Source organism: Rutilus rutilus, assembly GCF_951802725.1.
Source record: "Rutilus rutilus genome assembly, chromosome: 8".
NCBI lineage: Eukaryota > Metazoa > Chordata > Actinopteri > Cypriniformes > Leuciscidae > Rutilus > Rutilus rutilus.
This window is the reverse complement of record NC_140222.1, coordinates 5,089,959-5,108,683: the sequence shown is the minus strand read 5'-3', so window position 1 is coordinate 5,108,683 and position 18,725 is coordinate 5,089,959. Positions and strand designations below refer to the sequence as shown.

The 18,725-nt window shown below is 41.4% G+C and overlaps 1 protein-coding gene across 8 annotated transcripts in view; it reads left to right on the top strand.

Annotated features, from left to right (window-relative positions):
- Window positions 1–18,725, top strand: part of ptprsa (protein tyrosine phosphatase receptor type Sa) — a 212,311-nt gene that overhangs the window by 139,828 nt on the left and 53,758 nt on the right. For 7 of the 8 annotated variants that reach the window (XM_084415711.1, XM_084415709.1, XM_084415710.1 and 4 more), the window contains 5 exons: window positions 688–798; window positions 10,719–10,988; window positions 11,577–12,158; window positions 13,084–13,220; window positions 13,316–13,460. In XM_084415711.1, the coding sequence (XP_084271837.1) occupies window positions 688–798; window positions 10,719–10,988; window positions 11,577–12,158; window positions 13,084–13,220; window positions 13,316–13,460 (1,245 nt within the window). The other variant, XM_084415707.1, reaches the window with a different exon arrangement.

Below are 18,725 nucleotides of genomic sequence, written 5' to 3'. Positions count from 1 at the left end.
TCTGGTAGGATCAGGCTACTTTGAATTGCCATGGTGTGATATTTTAATTCCTTTCTATGTAAAGCACTTTGAATTGCCATAGTGTATGAAATGTTCTATATCCATAAACTCGCCACAGCTCCTGGGAGACCGGCTGAAATAATTCATGCGGTGGGATTTAAGTGTTGTGCTAAGCTTCAGCCATGTGCAGCACATTTCGACATGAACTAATGGATGTCTCAGTCTTGACCGTCACCAACTTTCCCTCCCTTTGGGACCGAGCAACGGTTTATCTCCTTCGACTCCACACCATGATAGTTCCCGGTGCTCTGATTGATGCGATCCAGCTCTCCTGCGAACACCATAACATTGCTGCTAGTTCTTTTCCGAGTGCGTTTGACGCGATGCGTTCGGACATATTTAGATCAGTCTAATCTTTCTTGCCTTGAGTGTGGAACTGCTCAGATTCAACACAGTGCGTTAGCGTTAAAAGGCGAAGTTGGCTTTCAAACGGGAAAGGCCTTTGAGCAATTTATGAGGATACGACGCCGCACCAAACATACAAAATAAAATAGTTTCTGACAATCTTGTTACTTTCAAACCTCTAATAGTGTGCTGTCTTCTCCCTTTTTTTCTCTCTCTGTCTTTCATCCCTTTTCTTTGGGGTCCTTTTTTTCCTTCTTCTTCTTCTTCTTCTTCTTCTCCCAGGTGCCCTGCAGATTGAAAACACTGAGGAAACCGACCAGGGGAAGTACGAGTGTGTGGCGTCTAACATCGAAGGCGTCCGATACTCTTCCCCTGCCAACCTGTATGTGCGAGGTAGGGAGCAACCCGGCCCTGGAGCCCACCGAAAAACAACCAATTAAATCCTCTTATGCACGACGGGTCACATGACCTGTCGTATGTAAAATAATCTTTACGCTAAAACACAGAATATGCACATTTTCCGATACTTAATGGGTAGCGTTCAGTCCTCTCTTTGATGGGCGGAAACTTGGGTCGTACGGGTCAAGAGGATGATGGTAAGTCTTGATTTTGATTGGCCAATGCAATAAGCCAATCAAAACGCTAAGCGTATTCCCTACGAAAAGGTAAAAAGGTAAATTGTTGCAACGAAAGTATGTTGATCTCACTTCATGTTGCTAATCACACACTTAGAAGTGTATACATTAATTGCTGAATCTAAATAATGAGCGATCTGTCTTGGTTCAGCGGTTGTTATTATTACACTGGAACGTCTGAGACTGTTTTAAGGCATTACATTAGCGCAGACGACTAACCTCAAGAAGAGCCGGATCTCCAGGTTGATGACTTTAATAAATCGAGGCAGATGCATTTTGCGCATGTATTATTTATTTAATGCATATTAAAAACGATGGGTTTTTACCCGCTGTGTACCAAATAACTTTGTTCTGGATAAATTATTCACTGGCCGTTACATTATAAAATGGGCCGGAGAGTTGTCTTTTGATTATTATAGTTATTATTACAGTTCCATCTCAAAGTCTTCAAACCGGCTTGAATTTCTTTCTTCTGCAGAATATGATGATGCTTTTTCTGCATTAGACAGATCATTTCATCGAATAGACGAATAAGCGCCGAGACATTTTTCAAAGTATCTTCTTTTGTGTTCCACAGAAGAAAGAAGAAAGGTTTGGAATGAATAATGATGACAGAATGATAATTTTGGGTTTGAACCGTGGATAAACAGAATTCTAAATTGGAATTCTCATTAATGATTGAATATTTGTATCTTTTATCAGTTACCACCATTTTATGACAGCAGTAATCCACAAGAGGCCTTACTTTTAGAGTGAATTTTTTTTTTTTTCACCACGGTAAGAGCATTATACCTCATAACACCTCTTATCCGTGATGAAGCCAACGGCCTGTTGTGGATTCGTGCTGTTTTTACTCTCGTCTGAAGACCTGGAATGAATTTTATCCGGACGTTTTTAATAAGACCTTAAACAGTGTTAGATGTTCAGTAACATTTGATCTGATTTCTAGTGACATTTCAGTAATTGGGTGACTGGAGATTTCCCGAAATCCATTCAAATTACCACAGCGGTAATTAATTCAACATAGGTATGCTAATTTCTCACTGATTATGCGCATACTGCATTAAGAACCGTATCCCATCTCCTTTTGTCTTTTTTTCTTTTCTTTTTTTTTTCTTCCAAAGCTTAATTATTGAGTACAATCAAATGTTTTCTGTTCTAGAATTAACGGCACTTGAAATTAGCAGCTACAGTTGGAGGAAACAACCCGCCCTTTTATACGACATGCATATGCATGTCTGGTAATAGCGCAACGCTTTTAGAATCGGTTGTCTTGATTGTAGCTGCTAACTTTAATGCTAATTATGTGGTTTTTATTTGGACGGTCGCTTTGATTCGGTTGGTACTTGGGGTTGTTTCATTGATTTCTGTTTTTGTCTCTTTGTTTTGTTTCTGTAATTAAAGCCGCAGCGGCAGCTCTTCAGGTGGCTAAAGACCTTGTAATTTTGCATTGTTATAACATGCTTGAATTGACTCCAGTGGCCGAACGCTTTTCACGGCAACCACTGGGGTGAATCAAACTGTTTGGGTCAAAGCAGGTAAACGCAGCAGACTTTGTCACGCAAGAAATAATCAGGCGACATCAGTCAGAGAAATGTAGCAGCTAAAAGCCTTGAGGTGGCCTTTTTTACTCTCTCTGTGTTTCCCCTATTTTTCTCTTCTCCTCATGTCATTGTGTTCTGCATCAACCCCTTTACATCCCTCAGAGCTTCGAGAAGGTTGGTGTGTTTTTTCTTTTATCACTTTTTTTAACCCACATTAAATCGAAAAATCAACATGTATTAAAACCTTAACCTTGACTGATCTAGATTGGAAGGCTCATTGGCAATTCGGAGTTTTAAAAATCAAGCTGCTAAATAAGTTTTAAATTCTGGGAGATTTTTTTTATTTTAACTGCATAAAACTTAGTTGTAACTAACCCGCTAATTCGGGTTCGGTTTCCTTTTTTTTTTTTTTTACGTTTTTAAGTTTGCATTGTGGGGCCTTTTCTCGTTTGCATCCTTCAGTATTGCTTCTGCCCAACAGAAAATGCTTATGTGCACATGCTGTCATGGAAATCTCGCATTTGAAAGTAAACAAGTGATGCATGATGGGAGAATGTAACTGCGCTTGCATGCCTCAAGACGCTGTCGTGCTTCGTTGCATTCCTGTGTTTTATTATTCTCTTTGTTTGGTCCAGTTCTCCTGGATTGAGCCTTTGCTGGCGACTCATTTGGTCGGATCCTTGTGTTGTGGTGTTTGTGTAATGTGCACCCTTAGTTTCCTTCTGTTTTCAACTCCTTTTTGTTGTAGTTTCTGGTTTGTCAGATGTGGTTTGTGTTTCTGTGCGTTGTTGTCTCGTGTTTCTACAGACAGTTTTCCTGCCATCTTCTGAATCACAAAGCCGTTCCTGCACACAAAAGCTCAGTTTTGGTCGCAGACTCACTCTGCTAATTAGTTTTTTGGTGCCACATGGATCATTGGCAGATATAATGATCTCCGCACTTCACGCGGCTCCACAGAAAACAGACTTTATTTCATAGCTATATATCCTTGTGATGACTGATTGCCTCTTGCCCTTTCGCAGTCCGCAGGCTCAATCAAATCAGGATTTATCATTCGCTCGAGCCGTCGTTGCCAGCGTACGTCTGAATTGCTTCTTGCTTGGCCACAATGTGCTGTATTAAAACGCCCAAATTGGACCAGAACAAAAAGCGAGTGCTTTGTTTCCGAGTCTCTCTATGCTAATCCTTCGCTAATGCAGCTGAGTGCAATAATTGCACGCCTGTTTGTAGCGACCATTATATTTACATTTGTTCACACATTTGTTTTTTGAGGGGGAGGGATACAAGGAAAGACCATTTTCCAATAGAGTAAGACAAAAAAACAAACCTAATTCAGGATTAAAACTAGTATAATTAGCATAGGCTACATCATTTTGCGTGTCAAGTAATTGATCTTTTATCTTAATATTTAACAATTTTATCTTTTACTGGAAAACAAGTCAAATGTTTTGATATTGAGCATTTTTCTGGTTTTGCATTGCATCTGTTTTTAATACTTTTAAAACTGAGTGTCTGTTTACACTAAAAGCCTGCCTTGCTGGCAGAGGCTATTTACACTAACTCCGCCCACTTACGTCTGGTTTGTGTGCTAACCAATGACACTTAGTGTAAATAGCGACTATTGTTATTTGCACTTAGTCCAAATATCCGCTGCCCTTTGAAAATAATTTAATATTGCCCTTTTAAAACCCACGCTCGCAGTCATTGGATTCGCACCAACATTTAGCATTAAATATCATGTCACTGAATGCGCTAAACTTTGCTTTTTACCGTTCTGGGTTTTTTGTAGCTGTAAAATCGGAACGCTCGCATTTATCCAGACAAGTTTGTCCAATCGTGCGGATGGCTAACTCTCAGTTGATATGTCATCCGGCTCCCCACGTTTCAGACGGCGTTTGTCAGGGATAATGACACAGAACAAGACCCTCTGCTTCACTTGGCTAATGCTAACGTGTTGCCAGCTATCTCGTGATGTCTGAGACTAAATGGCTCTCTGAATTATTCAGTTCTGTTGTTGGGAGGGGGGCGACACCACATGATTTGGGGTTATAAATAATGAAGTGTGCTTTGCCGCTACTCTGTCTCTCAGGGCCTGGCATTTATTGACAGAGCTTTATTTTTCATATCCGGCTGTTCCCACTGTGAAATCTGTGCCGCTTTTACCCTGATAGCTTGTTACTGCTGCCTAGCATATAGAAAGTCTAACAGTATGAGCGCACTAGCTTTCACTAGCCGCACGTTAATCAGAGTGAGCAGTTAACAATAATGCTAAATGAGAAATGTTGTTGATAGCAGCTAGTGGCTAACACGGTGTAGCTTAAAAATAAAAAAGTGGCAAAAAATGTTTTATCCATCACAGCAAATATTTTGCTGCTTTTATTGTGTGTTAGCCAATAGCCGCTATCAAAAACAGATAAAAATGGCCTAAATAATCGTTTCTTTTGAAACAATTTACCAAATTTTTTACAAAACACTCTCAAATGCAGTTTTTTGAGCTAATGTCCCTGCTGAAAAACAACAGCTGAAACCAGCCTAGGCTGGTTGGCTGGTCTTAGCTGGTTTTAGCTGGTTTTAACTGGTTTAAGATGGATTAAGCTGGTCTCCCAGGCTGGCCTAGCTGGTCAAGCTAGTGTTCAGCTGGTTTAAGCTGGTCTCCCAGACTGGCCGAGCTGGTCAAGCTAGTGTTCAGCTGGTTTAAGCTGGTCTCCCAGGCTGGCCTAGCTGGTCAAGCTAGTGTTCAGCTGGTTTAAGCTGGTCTCCCAGACTGGCCGAGCTGGTCAAGCTAGTGTTCAGCTGGTTTAAGCTGGTCTCCCAGACTGGCCGAGCTGGTCAAGCTAGTGTTCAGTTGGGTTTAGCTGGTCTCCCAGCTTTACCAGCTAAGACCAGCCTGTTCAGCTTAAAAAAAATGTCCAAATTCCCTGGGAGACCAGCTAAAACCAGCTTAGGCTGATTTTTTTTCTCAGCAGGGGTTGCTAATGTAAAAAAAAATTATAATTGCTGCCGCTCTTTTCAAATTTCAATCGATATTTTTTAACTCGATAGTCTCATTGTTAGCCGTCTACATCAGGCATGATAGTTAATTGCTTCCGTACGGCGAAATCCCCCCCGAGCCTCGACACAAGTTCCCTTCTATTCCGCACCGAATTAATAACAGAAATTATGATTCTTCTTGTTTCAATGTAGTCGCTAATCTTCCATTGTTGCCGCCTGACAATGAAGCTTTCAACCGTTCCGCCATTCAACTCCCCATAATGCGGTGACAAAGCCAAAATGTTAAGGATTCAAGATCCCAGAATGTTTCCAGGGCATATTAATAGCAATTAGTGCCCAATACGAGGAAACCTCACAGATCCACTCTGAGATGCTGGAAGACTTGAGCTGTACCGTACGCCATGCTAAATGCTATGATTATGTTCGGTGTATGCGCATGTAGATGCATGTGAAGCCCACTGCCACCACTTTGGGTTGTGTTGCATGTCTTTGCATGCTCTTTCGGTGTAAAATTAGAAATGCAAGCTAGATCACACCCTACCTACTTGTCAAAGCAAAGCCTACTTTGAATAAACAAGTGTTTAGTGTATTGTAAAGGTGCAGGTTTTGGTGCAAAATCTCAAATGCAATGCAGCCCCACTATAGCAGTTGATCAGGAGTTGTAGGTTTTTACAAATGCTCCAATTACCATTACTAGAATTGGTCTGAACCCCTACAGAGCCTGCTTTGCATTGCAGCGGCGGAGGTGTGTATGTTAATATGGGGAACCCCTGCCGACTGCATGCAAATGGCCTCGCTACCTTCAAGCCAAATGGATTATTGTGGGTTTTGGACATCAAACAGGGTGTAATCTCAGCTTCAATGTGACATTAAAGGCTGCGCATTATTTTGGCTTCCCTTCCTACCTTGTTTTTGGGGGCTGGACAGACTGTCTCACCAAAATGGCCACCTTTGAAACGTCCTAGTCAGGAATTACAAGGAGTGAGACGCTCTTTGGCCTCTTTATTTTGTCTCCACATTGGGCTTGAAATGGGATTTTGACTCTGGACCTCAAAGAGATCGCTCTCGGCCTGCTGGGCTCCTGGTCTTAGTGAATGAAGAGCGTGTCCGTCCAATTGGACCGTTTCTATATTCCTCCGTATATATCACAGCGGAGAGCACCATCGCACATCAAACGTCAAGCTATAGAACCATGTGTCAGGATATAGATAAAGCTTTGTGCAATGGCATTTCAAAGCAAAGCGGAGCCGATGCGGCGATAGCGCCAGTCGTAAATGTCGACATGCATCTGAAAACATTAGACCCGCTTATGATTTCCCCCCTTCGCCACAGTTTATTCGAGCCTAAAGTGGGGGATGCTTTGTTGCCAGTGACTTTGAAGTTGCCAAGCTACTCGGCGTCTTTTCAAAAGGTCGTTTCGTTTAGAAAATAACCGGATTGAGTTATTCAAGAACATATTGCAAGCGCAACAGTACAAGTTTTGGATTGGGAATAATTCACAAGGTGAAAGGTTGCAGCCCGCGTCCGCTCGACTGATGTGGCCTTAGGAAGCGAACGGCAGTTTTTAGCCTTAGATTTGGTTTTAAGAACGGCCAAATGTTGCATCACCCATCAGCAGGCCCACACGCAATATGTGCCAGCAGAACTGTAAAGCATGTTTGTTTATTTAATATATTGCCTTTTTAAGTTCCTTTTATCACATTTCACCATACTTAAATCTGTTTAAATCGGCGCAGGAAATGCATAAGCATCAGCAGATTACGTCTGGGCCTGTCCATCATTAATTCGCTAGAAGAATCACTCTCATCTTGTCGTTGTTCTCACTGTTTGCTCATTGTTCTCTACAGCGCCTTTAAAGACACTCCTGCACTGTGATTCTATGTGCGTGCTGTGACGAATTCACCAATTTTGACATTTCAATTGTGTGGATTCCCTAAAAACGCTGCACTTGGGGAGGGTTGCATGCCACAGATATGTGTTGACTGTAGCGGTAGGATAGTTTGGTGCCGTTCTGTTGTTGTCTTTCCTGCGGTCATGCATGCACCTTGTGATACGTGGGCTGCCCGTTCACCTTTGTTGAACATTTTTTCAATATGCATTTATATGGGGGGGGGAGGGGTCATTTTAGTATGTCAATGTTTAATTTGCTGTTGTTGTTTTTGTTTTCTCAACAAATCAAAAAGTATTTTTCCTTAATTAAAGGAGTGATCCGGGTTCAATACAAATGATGCTCTGTTGCAGTTGTGGCGTAATGTTGACCACCACAGAAAATAATTTGGGGAAAAAGCTAAAACTGCAATTAAACGTATAAAATTGTATTCATTTTCATGCCTCCAAATGTCATGGATAGAGCTGAACTTGTACTGAACCTTTGAATAAATCACTTAACCTTTTTTTTTATTTAAACAACATTTTTATAAAAACAAATTAATATCAAAATGGATAAATTTAATCATAAAATGGATTAATATAGTATGTTAAATAGATACATTATAAACTAATGACATAAACTGGCTTTATACAGTGATCATGAACTGGACTCTGACTGAGGTCATCCGTCACACTGGCTCTCTGAAACTGTGAACATATTCATCTTTAATTATCGCGGAATTAAGAATAGTTGATACCTTGACTGTTATTATTTAAAAGTATTTATAAATTGTATGTTGATAAAAAAATAAAAAATAAATTAAATTAAAATATTTTGGCGCCAACAATTTAAAACTTTTGAACTGTGCTTTCGATGTTGTTTTATCAAGACTTTATGCTCTTTGAATTCTGGTTTCCAAGGCTATGGTGAACGTTTAATCGTGTATTTCAAGCCCCATTGTGTGAGAAGTCAAACCCACATACTTTTGCTCCAGTTGGCCCAGGGTTACAGTCTCCTCTTTGCCCCAATCCCCACCTCTCACTCCCTGTGTTATTTCCCTTCTGTCTCTAGTCCCACATGTGCGTCCACCATTTTGTCCTTCCAGTCTGCCCCCACCCCCCACCCCACCCCCCCGCTCCGCTGTCTTGCAGCCTAGGTCTTGTTCTGCCTTGTGCCCTGTCTCTACCTGTTGTTTCTGTCCTCGTTGTGTGGGGTTGTTAATTTTCATTTGGTTTGTTTTTAGTTTTTTCTGAGCTAGCCCCAGCACACATTGCTGTCCCTCTGTCTTTTCTTTCTCCTCTTGCCAAATGTAAATGAGGCATGACCCCCTCACCACCCGCCATCTTAGGACACACCTAGCACATCCTACTCCCTGTTTCATTGGTCATTCACGTCCACCAACATCAATAAGGCAGATGCCTTGACGATTCTTGGGGGAACCAAACTCTGAAGTTTTAAAATATCTGTACTCTCACTCTGAGTCTATTGCTCTGTTCCAAAACCTTGCAAGATACTTAGACATCAAAAGCACATAGCCAACGTTTCACCAGCAACTTTATCTAGTTTTGGCTAAGTTCTACAATAGCATTGCATGTCTCCTTGTAGTAAGAGGTCAATCCCAGAATCAATTGCAGAAAGCTTATGCAATAATTTCAAGCTAATTAATTATGTGCTGCTTTATGCAATACTTGCACGTGCCGTATTTAAACGCTTGTTAGAATGTCTCGTAATTAGCTTAGCAACATGCTAACGTCAAACTCATTTGGCAACAGTTGGGTCTTTCTGCAGTATTTGCTGTTGTTTAGAACGTTGCCTCAGAAGGGAACTGCCAGGGCAGCTGACGTGGTATTGGAACAGAGTCTGTGTATTTTAGAGTCATTTAAGTTTCCATCAGACCTTGACATTCAATGAGTCATATCAAAAAAGCAAGGTTTCCAAGAATGAACATGCCAGACAGGCTATGAAAACAAAAGCCTGTTCCACAACCTGGCCAACTTCATCTACGCCATATCTCATATCCAAACCTTTCCCCCTACAGATCCTTCATCTTTTCTCTCGTGTGTAGGTTTGGCATCTCAGTAGTTGAGTTGCATCGCTGTCATCACTGTAGACTAGCATCTGTCCCGTCATGTGCCCTTATTCGGTCAATTTTTATTCATTTTCTTTCTTTTTCTTTGTTTTATTGATGTGTGTGATAGTTAGTTGAGTTGAACTGACAGCTACTTATTGACTGAATCCAGAGTTTCCGCCATAAAACTTTGTGTAATGTCTAGCCAGGACTGCAATGTGACAATACAACCCTGTCACATTACGTCATATTGGCTGGAGACGATAAAAAGTCTTTCTCTGCATTGAAGTGGGTTTCCCCCCCTCGTTCCTTTTCCCAACCCTTCCCTTTCTTCCTCTTTCTCGCTCTTTTGCGCGTTCTATTCTCTTATATTTCTTTTTTTTTTTTTTTTTTCTCTCCAGTTGTCTTTTGTCTGGGCATGCTAGCGACCCTTCAGTTATATTCCTCTATGCATTTTATTTCAAATACTTCTCTCTGGTTTTATTGTTCCCATTTACTCTTTGGTTGACCTCTACCTATTTCTGCATGATGTCTGTGAAAATGACAGCTGCATCTATCAATGGAAGCGTGTCAGATCTTTAAAAGGCTTTGTCCAGTTGATCTACTCTCAACCACAAAAATCTGATTAAGGTTTCTCATCTTTAGTCCCTCTTGGAGGGGCTTACCATTACCAGTGTATGTACGTACCAACGTGTATGTACATATGTAGGGTTTCTTTGGCACAGGTAGATTTGGAAAATTACGTTTCGTACGTCACACTTTCTATACAACTACAACAAAGAGCATTTTCTGTTCACACTGTAGAGCTCTTCCACTTTTTAACAGTAATGCATGATTTTCATTTCGTTTACTGTAGTTACAGGTCACATAGAGATCTAATTTTAAAGATGAGAAACTCATAATAGATTTTTGTGCAATTAATCGTGCTGTGATGGGTCAAATATTGGTCAATGGAACCTTGTTGCTATGAATTTGTTGCTTTAATGTCAATCTATATTGTTGGTGAAGCAGCTCTGTTAATTTAGTTACTTTATCGTTATTTTAATTTGTATAAACCCAAGTGAAGTTGTTTAGTCTCATTTTTATACTTTTTTGTCCTCTCTTTAGACAACATGTACGTTCTAAAGAAAGGCTTGTTTTCATCGACGTGTCTTGTTACCTTTCTCTTTCTCTTTTTCTTGTCGCTATTCCTCCGCCCTTTGCAGTTCGTCGCGTGCCTCCGCGTTTCTCCATCCTGCCCACCAGCCACGAGATCATGCCGGGCGGTAGCGTCAACATCACTTGCGTCGCCGTGGGCTCGCCCATGCCCTACGTCAAGTGGATGCTCAACTCTGAGGACTTGACGCCTGAGGACGAGATGCCAGTGGGCAGGAACGTTCTGGAGTTAAATGGCGTCCGCGAGTCGGCCAACTACACCTGCGTGGCCATGAGCAGCCTAGGCATCATTGAGGCAGTGTCCCAGATCATTGTCAAGTGTAAGAATCAATTGAATCGAGGGTTCCTCTGGTCTAAAGAAATTAAAACTGAGCCATTTTTCAAGTGTTTTCTTATGGAAGCTTGATTCTGCCTCAGAATAAAAAATAAAAAAGGTAATTGGGACTTTTTATAATTGGGTAATTGGGACACGCAATTGCGAGTTATAAAGTCAGAATTGCGTGATATAAAGTCGCAATTGCGAGTTATAAAGTCAGAATTGCGTGATATAAAGTCGCAATTGCGAGTTAGAAATAAACTCGAAATGCAGACTTTTTTTTCTCAGAATTGCATGTTTATATCTCACAATTCTGACTTTATAACACGCAATTGGGAGATGTAAAGTCAGAATTGCATGATATAAAGTCGCAATTTCATGTTATAAAGTCAGAATTGTGTGTATTTCTTGCAATTGTGACTTTATAATGCAATTGCGAGTTTTATATCTCGCAATTCTGACTTTACAGCTCATAATTGTGAGATTAAAAGTCGCAATTATCTTTTAAAATGTTTTATTCTGTGGCGGAAACAAGCTTCCATATTTCTTAGTTCCAGAATTGACTGCAGTATTTTACTATCCCCCACTGCAGCTTTGCCGAAACCTCCAGGTACTCCTGTCGTGACCGAAACCACCGCCACCAGCATCACCATCACCTGGGACAGTGGCAACCCTGAACCCGTCTCCCATTACATCATCCAGTATCGTGCCAAGTCTCCCGAGAGCAAGTTCGAGACCGTGGACTCCATCACCACCACTCGCTACAGTATTGGAGGACTTTCTCCCAACACCGATTATGAGATCCGCGTGTCCGCCTATAACACCATTGGCCAGGGCCCACCCAGTGAACCAGTCGAGGCTAGGACTGGGGAGCAAGCTCCCGCCAGCCCACCGCGAAATATCCAAGCCCGCATCATTTCCCAGAACACCATGATGGTACGCTGGGATGAACCCGAGGAGCCCAATGGACAGATCAAGGGTTATCGGGTGTACTACACCATGGACCCATCTCAGCTCATGAGCATGTGGCAAATCCACAACGTACAGGACAGCGTGATCACCACCATTCAGAGTCTGGTGCCTTCCGAGACCTACACCATCAGAGTGCTGGCCTTCACGTCTGTAGGAGATGGACCCTTCTCAGATCCCATTCATGTCAAAGTGCTTCAAGGAGGTTTGTTTGTCAATTTTTAGTGTCCTTTTTTCAGTATTGGCTCAGCAAAAGATGTAGCAAGGTGAGTTTTGCTATCGGAAATGTCCATTGTTTGTATCGGGCGAGCTGAAGGTGTAGCAAAGTAAGTTTAACGATTGAAAAAATTCTGTTGTCAGTGCTTTGTTGGCTAACAATGTAGCAAGGTGAGTTTAGCGATTAGAAATGTCTGTTAGTATTGGGTGAGCTAAAGGTGTAGCATAGTCAGTTTAGCTATTGAGAACTGTCAGTTTTCAGTGTTCAGCGAGCTAACAATATAGCAAGATGAGTTTAACACTCTTTTGTCAGTTGAGCTGCATGATTAAAGTAGAGCTGCATTGAATAAAATAGAGCAAATCCCCTTTTGAAAGTAACATGGCGCTTCAAATAACTAGTGTATCGATTAGCCTACATCATTACACCAGTAGGTGGCGGCGAGTGACTGTTAAAAAATGTATTTGTCATTGAATCATTCATTCAAGAGATTTGCTCAAAAATGCTGATTCATTCAGTAATGAAACAAGTTCATTCAAACCAATTTTATTAAAATATTCATTCTAATCATTTTTTCTAAATAGATTGCAGCAATTAATATTTTGTCAGAACCTCTAGTTGTCGGTTCAGAATCGTGATCTCTATTTGAAACAAAAAATCGTGATTCTCATTTTGTCCATAATCATGCAGCTCTAGTTGTCAGTCTTGAGTTAGCTGAAGATGTTTAGCATTTGGAAATTTTACTGTTGGGGAGAATGTACTTACAAAAAATGTAAGTACATTTTCACCTGGTAATTTTTCTAACCCTGTTGCCACGGGGGTAAATGTTTTCTCTAACGCTTTCACTAAATATACAGTTGTTAAAATCAGTTCAATTTCATGTCTATTAAACTGTCAACACTGGCTCCATTTGTAGTCCCTGGACAGCCGACAAACTTCCAGGTCGGAGAGGTGTCAGACACAGGTGTTGAGCTTACATGGGAACCAGCCTTCGAGAAAGAGGGAATCATCAGTTACGAACTCCATTACAAAGAGGGCAGTCAAGGACCTCAGGTGCCTTCTCAACAACAAACCGTCTCAAATATATTGTCAGGACTGCTGTCGCACATCCAATTTTGAAGTAACTGTTATCATTTCCCACCAAACAGGTAAAGAAAACATTCGGTCCAACCTCTTCCTATGTGGTGGAGGGCCTACGCGCCAATACAGAGTACTACTTCTCTCTGGCTGCCGTCTCCAACAAGGGCGTTGGAGCCTTCACCAATGAAATATCCCAAAGGACATCCCAAGCCAGTATGTAGTCCATTTCCTTTCCTAAGGATGCGAATGAAGGGTTGGGGGGGGTCTAATATTGTATTTTGTTTGAGAAATGCCAAGACATAATGGCTATTTTGAGCTTTCGGCTTTCGATGGGGTCGGGATACAACAACGCACTGTTTGAAAGGGCCACTATAACCTTCACCACCGTTTCCCAATCCAGGGATATTGTCTGTCGACTCTAGAAATGTCAAGAGTAAATGATAATGGTGTGCTTGTGTCTGCAGCAGATAAGTGTTAAAGACTGGATGTTAGTTTGGTCCCTGATTTTTGACAGGTTCGGGGTTCTGGCATTAACTCTTGGGTTTTTGCCTCATTCCTTTGCGTTGTGTTTGTTTATGCATCTGAATTGAGCAGAACAGCATCACCTTTGAGCCAAAAGAGAGTCTTGCTACATGCAGGCGGGCAAAGGTGATGTTGTTTTGTTGAGAATATTTCCAAATGACTTGCCAAAACTTGATGATTTTTGAAAATATTTCTCTCTGTGCATGTTGACGAATTGTTTCTTAAGAGAAGATCAGTACGAGCAGAACAAATTTGTGTAAAGTGTTCATAAAAACATTCTTATGTAAATTGTTGCATTCAGTTCAATGCGCCAGTTTATGCAAGAATTTGTTCAGCTTGCATTGCATGAATGAGTCCATCTGACTTTGATGTTTTAAACATCATTTATTTCGTGTAAAGCGTGTAAAGGTTAAACCTAAACTTTTAAATGACCCATGTTGTTTAGTTTAATGGATTCCTCGCCCCTTGGCAGGATGGTGTCGCACACTTCTTTTTCTCCTTTGTTTGGTGATTCTTTCATCTGGGTCTCTCTATGTCACAGTTATGTACTTCAGAGATTTCCTACATGTGAAACAAACAAATCAATGTGGGCTGATTGATCTGCGGCAAGCGTGCCGTTTGGCTCCCCTGCGTGCTCCCTTCTTTCTTCTGTGTTCGTATTTCTTTTTCATGTGTCAACAGCAAATGCACTTTTTTCCTCCCATGCGACTGAAGCGCACAAAATATTATTGACTCTGGGGTCTGCCATGGCTTTCCACCACATCTAGTCCCTCACTGTGTATGACTGAGAGCAGCACAGGCTGTGGCCGCTGGCGCCTGCAGGTAGTCAGCATTTACACTGGGAGACCGTCTGAATTATTCAAGCCTCCGGCCTAAAAATACACCCTCGCTGAGTCGCATCATGATTCGGTGCATGAAATCATCAATGCTTGTGGGGAACCTTGCAGCTGGCATGTTCCCTGTGCTAAAATATTGCAGATACTTGCGCACAGCTTGTATTACGGTACAAACAGAGAGGTCCGAAAATGCATCTATTTTCTTATTTAATACAGGGGTTTTGGTTTCAAAGCATAACAGTTTGAGTGATAAGTTAAACCAAAAAAATCCTAGAGTTTCATTTTGGTCTCAAACTTTTATACTAAGATCACTTGTATTTTATATTTAGTTAACTTCAGTGTCATTGAGCACAGAAAAAAAACTGTTAATGTGGGGCGGAAGGTGCAGTCATTTGTTTCCTCTTAGTTTTTAAGCTGTTTCGTTCCACATAAAGGATTAGACAAGAATTATTATACTAATCAATTATCGGATGCTTTCAATCGTAGAATAAATGTATAAAGGTTGACAGGTACTTTTGTGAATATGGCATTTCTACAAAAGCTTTTGTTTATGTTTCATGTCAGCTAGCTTCAACAAAGAAAAACGTATGTGGACCTTTAAAACTAGACCCTTTTTCACGCTTATGTTTTAGTGTAAATGTAAAAAAATTAAAACATTGAACTAATTGTTTAAAGTCAACATGAAATGGCATTCAGAACTAATTTTGCTTAATTGTAATCTGATGCATTTCTGAGTGCAATGTTCAATCAGGACTTGATTGGACAATTGGAAGGAATTGGATTTCAATTGAATTTCTAGAATTGTGAATGCATTTTGTTTTCATGTTGACTTTAAAATCCTCCTTTTGTTTAATGGTTCCTGTTGCAGGCTTAGTCCTCCAGACTTGGATAAACTCACAGTGGGCGGAAGATGCCAGAAAGCCATGGCAGTCGTGGCCCATTTTAACTCATCTTCTGTTTCTACCTGTGCAGCTTGTTGGTGCAGAATGGGTGGGATGGGGTTGGTTGAGTGGGTGCTGGGATGCAATGAACCTGCTGCATTGACACACAACATAACACCTGAGCCAGAGAGAGCAAGCACTGAATGCATGTATTACCTCCCCCTACCCCTGGGGGGCGCTCTGTTAATGCACGTTGTACGCTGTGTGTGTCCTCTTCTGTTCCATCTCTATATGTCTGTCCCGCTGTTTGTGTCTTCATATATTGTATTCTGGAACAATGCAGTGCACTTTTTTTACCTCCCTTTTGTTTTCTAGCTCTTCTGTGTTTCACTCCAGAAATGAAACTAAAGCTCACCTGCTCCAGCTTGACGTCACCTGGTTTTAATTCATTTCTGTTCAGTACACAGGGTTAAGTTCATTTTTATTTCGTTTCGGTTTGGTGTACTCTAACACACTTGAGGAAACAGCTCTAAGCATTTTTTTGTTTCATTTTTTTTTGTGGCTCTTCCTGTCGGGGTTTCATTTTCCTTGACAAGCTCGACATGCAGCAACAGCACTTAGCATTGCCAAAGCAAATCCATTAAACTAAAGGTGAGAGTAAGTATCCCGGCGGGATGACCGTAGGCTTCTTGCTTGAGTTATGGGACTCTGTCCCGCAGGGTCTCGCACAGATGGGAGACGTGGTTCACTACATCTTCCGACATCTTCCCTTGAGCAGAAACTAAAATAGTGTAGATTTACCCATAACAAGGTCAGGGAGGTGACAAGCTCGGACAGTTAGAAGCAATTTAGCGCAAATGCCCCCCAACTTAACACATAAACATTACAGTGTGGATTCCCGTGAGGTAAGTGACCGCCGTTCGGAGGAAGCCCAGTCTGCCATCCCGTCTTTCAGAAGTCGGCCACTTAACCAACTTGACAGTCCGTATAAGTAAGCGTATAAGTGACCTTGAGGTGCAAAACTGTCATATACGCCAGCGGAATTGGTTCAAATCCCTTACACAAGCTAGAAAGAGGGACATCATCTTCACAGAGAGTTCCCAAGACGTTTATAGACTAATTTCTTCCAGATTTTCACCAGAATTGTAGGTCTATTTTGCGCTACACCAATTGGCATACTGGTCTTCCTCATAAAGGCGTGAAAGGAAAGTGTATTGTGTTTGTTTCTTTTTTGGTACAGTGCTGTTGAGTTGACGCTCAGTCAGGTCACTGTTCGTGGGTCAGCCCACAGTTACGAACCAAAGCCCCTTCGATGGTCCGGCAGAGAGTACTCACCTCACCCTCCATATCCCCCAACACTTGTTTGCATACCCTGGAGGGTGTTAAATATTGGGGGATGTGTCCAAACTCTTGAGGGTAAGTGGAGATAGACACTCCTGCCTTGACCAAGTGGGTGGCAGTGGCATTCTGGGAAGTGCGCTTAAGAGTCAATGGCTATTGAGTGATGCTCAGGTTTCAAACATGGTCATAGAGGGTCCACAAACTGGGGGCAAGGGTTTCCGCACCAATCTTGGGTTTGGTGCTAGAACATCTTGGAGGTCCTATTCCAGCCAAGTCCAATGGCTTCAGTCAGTTGTTGCACTCAAAGAAGTTGACAGCGTCTGGCTCATAAATGAATTCCAACCTTTTTATCCAAACAAATCTGTCATTGCAGTAGTTTTCATCTCTCAGTTGGCTTTTTTGTAGCAGCGCCACCATTTGGCCCGGATCTGGATTATTACGTCATTAATTATGACAGTTAACACTTTTGATTTTGGTTTTGAAGAGTGATTTCATTTCGAACACTGAAATCCAAGACTCTTTTTGTGTTTGATGTATAATACAGTCCCAGAATCATGCATCTAAACCTTCAGGTAGTTCTGCAACTCTCAGATACCAAAGTTTCATTTCGATCTTACAAGAACTGAATGCAAATACTCTTCAAGAGAGGAAGTACATCTTCAAAATATATCTTCAAACGGAAGATGAAAATCCTGTAAAACTTTAATCCAATAAGCCCATTTGGTGAATAAACAGGGCTCTGAATAATGTTGCTCGCTGAACTCTGAGACCGGTGACACCAATGATAAAAGCTGCCTGGTGATAGGACAAGTCGGTTAACTATTTCACAAACAAAAGCTTTACTCAGAAAATAGACGTGTTATAAAGTAAAGTGAGAGTCCGGTTAAGGGGGGATTATATTACATGGGTGGTTGGATGTTAGCGAGGTGCTAGCACCCTGATCTCAATCTTGTGGACCCTCAGGCTAGTGTAAACAGTGAATAGTGCAGCCTGATGAAAGCACAGGGAACGCTCTCTCCCTCCAGCCCCAACAACATCCACATTATAGGCCAAATGACTCAACAAATTGACTAAAGTAAATGAATGTAAATAGTTTGAATTGAGCTGTATTCGGCTAGCTCAGCAGTCGAGGGAGAGGGCCGAACCCAACCGAATCTAGGGAAATATAGTCTCCCTCGAATCGGGTGCTTGTGGTAAGAAAGTCTTTAAAAATTAGTGTTTGAAGATGTCAGGTACGTATAATGTACAGGAAAATGCTTTTGTGTATTTTGTTTTGGTTTGGTTTTTGCTGTTTTTAATGGTTTTCCTTTCTGTTTGAAGCTTGGTGGCTTTCATTGATTCTTCTGAGTTGACATTTTGGGTCCTAACATTTTTTTTTTTTCAGCCATTATTTCGCAGAGAGTTTTGCTCATTTTCCTGTAATCTGTTTTGAATGATTTTGTTTTGCTTTCCAACGATGGTGCTCATCCATTTGAATTTCAGTCACAAATATGGTTTATCCCCATCTGTCCGTTTCCCCCTCATTCATTTGTGTTACTTATAGCTTCAGGGATCAGTGTGACAGAGTAACTTTTAATGTTTAATTTTACAATGGAGATAAATGTTGCAGGCCTTTAAATGGTGTAATACATCCATATGCGCAAGCATTTAGTAGGCATGGACTCTGTGCATTTCAAACGAGACTTTTATATTGATTTAGAACTGCACAGACGTAATTTTTGATATGTGCAGGGAAAGTGCTCGACAAAAACGCCTCGAAATACCGCAATGAATGGCCTTCATTCAAATGCAAATAATGTGATCTATTTTCCTCTCATGGTGGAAATATATCCTGAGAGCCCAGGGTATTTACTGTGAACGATGGGCTAAATCTTTGGCTGGCGTACTGGCGGTTGTAG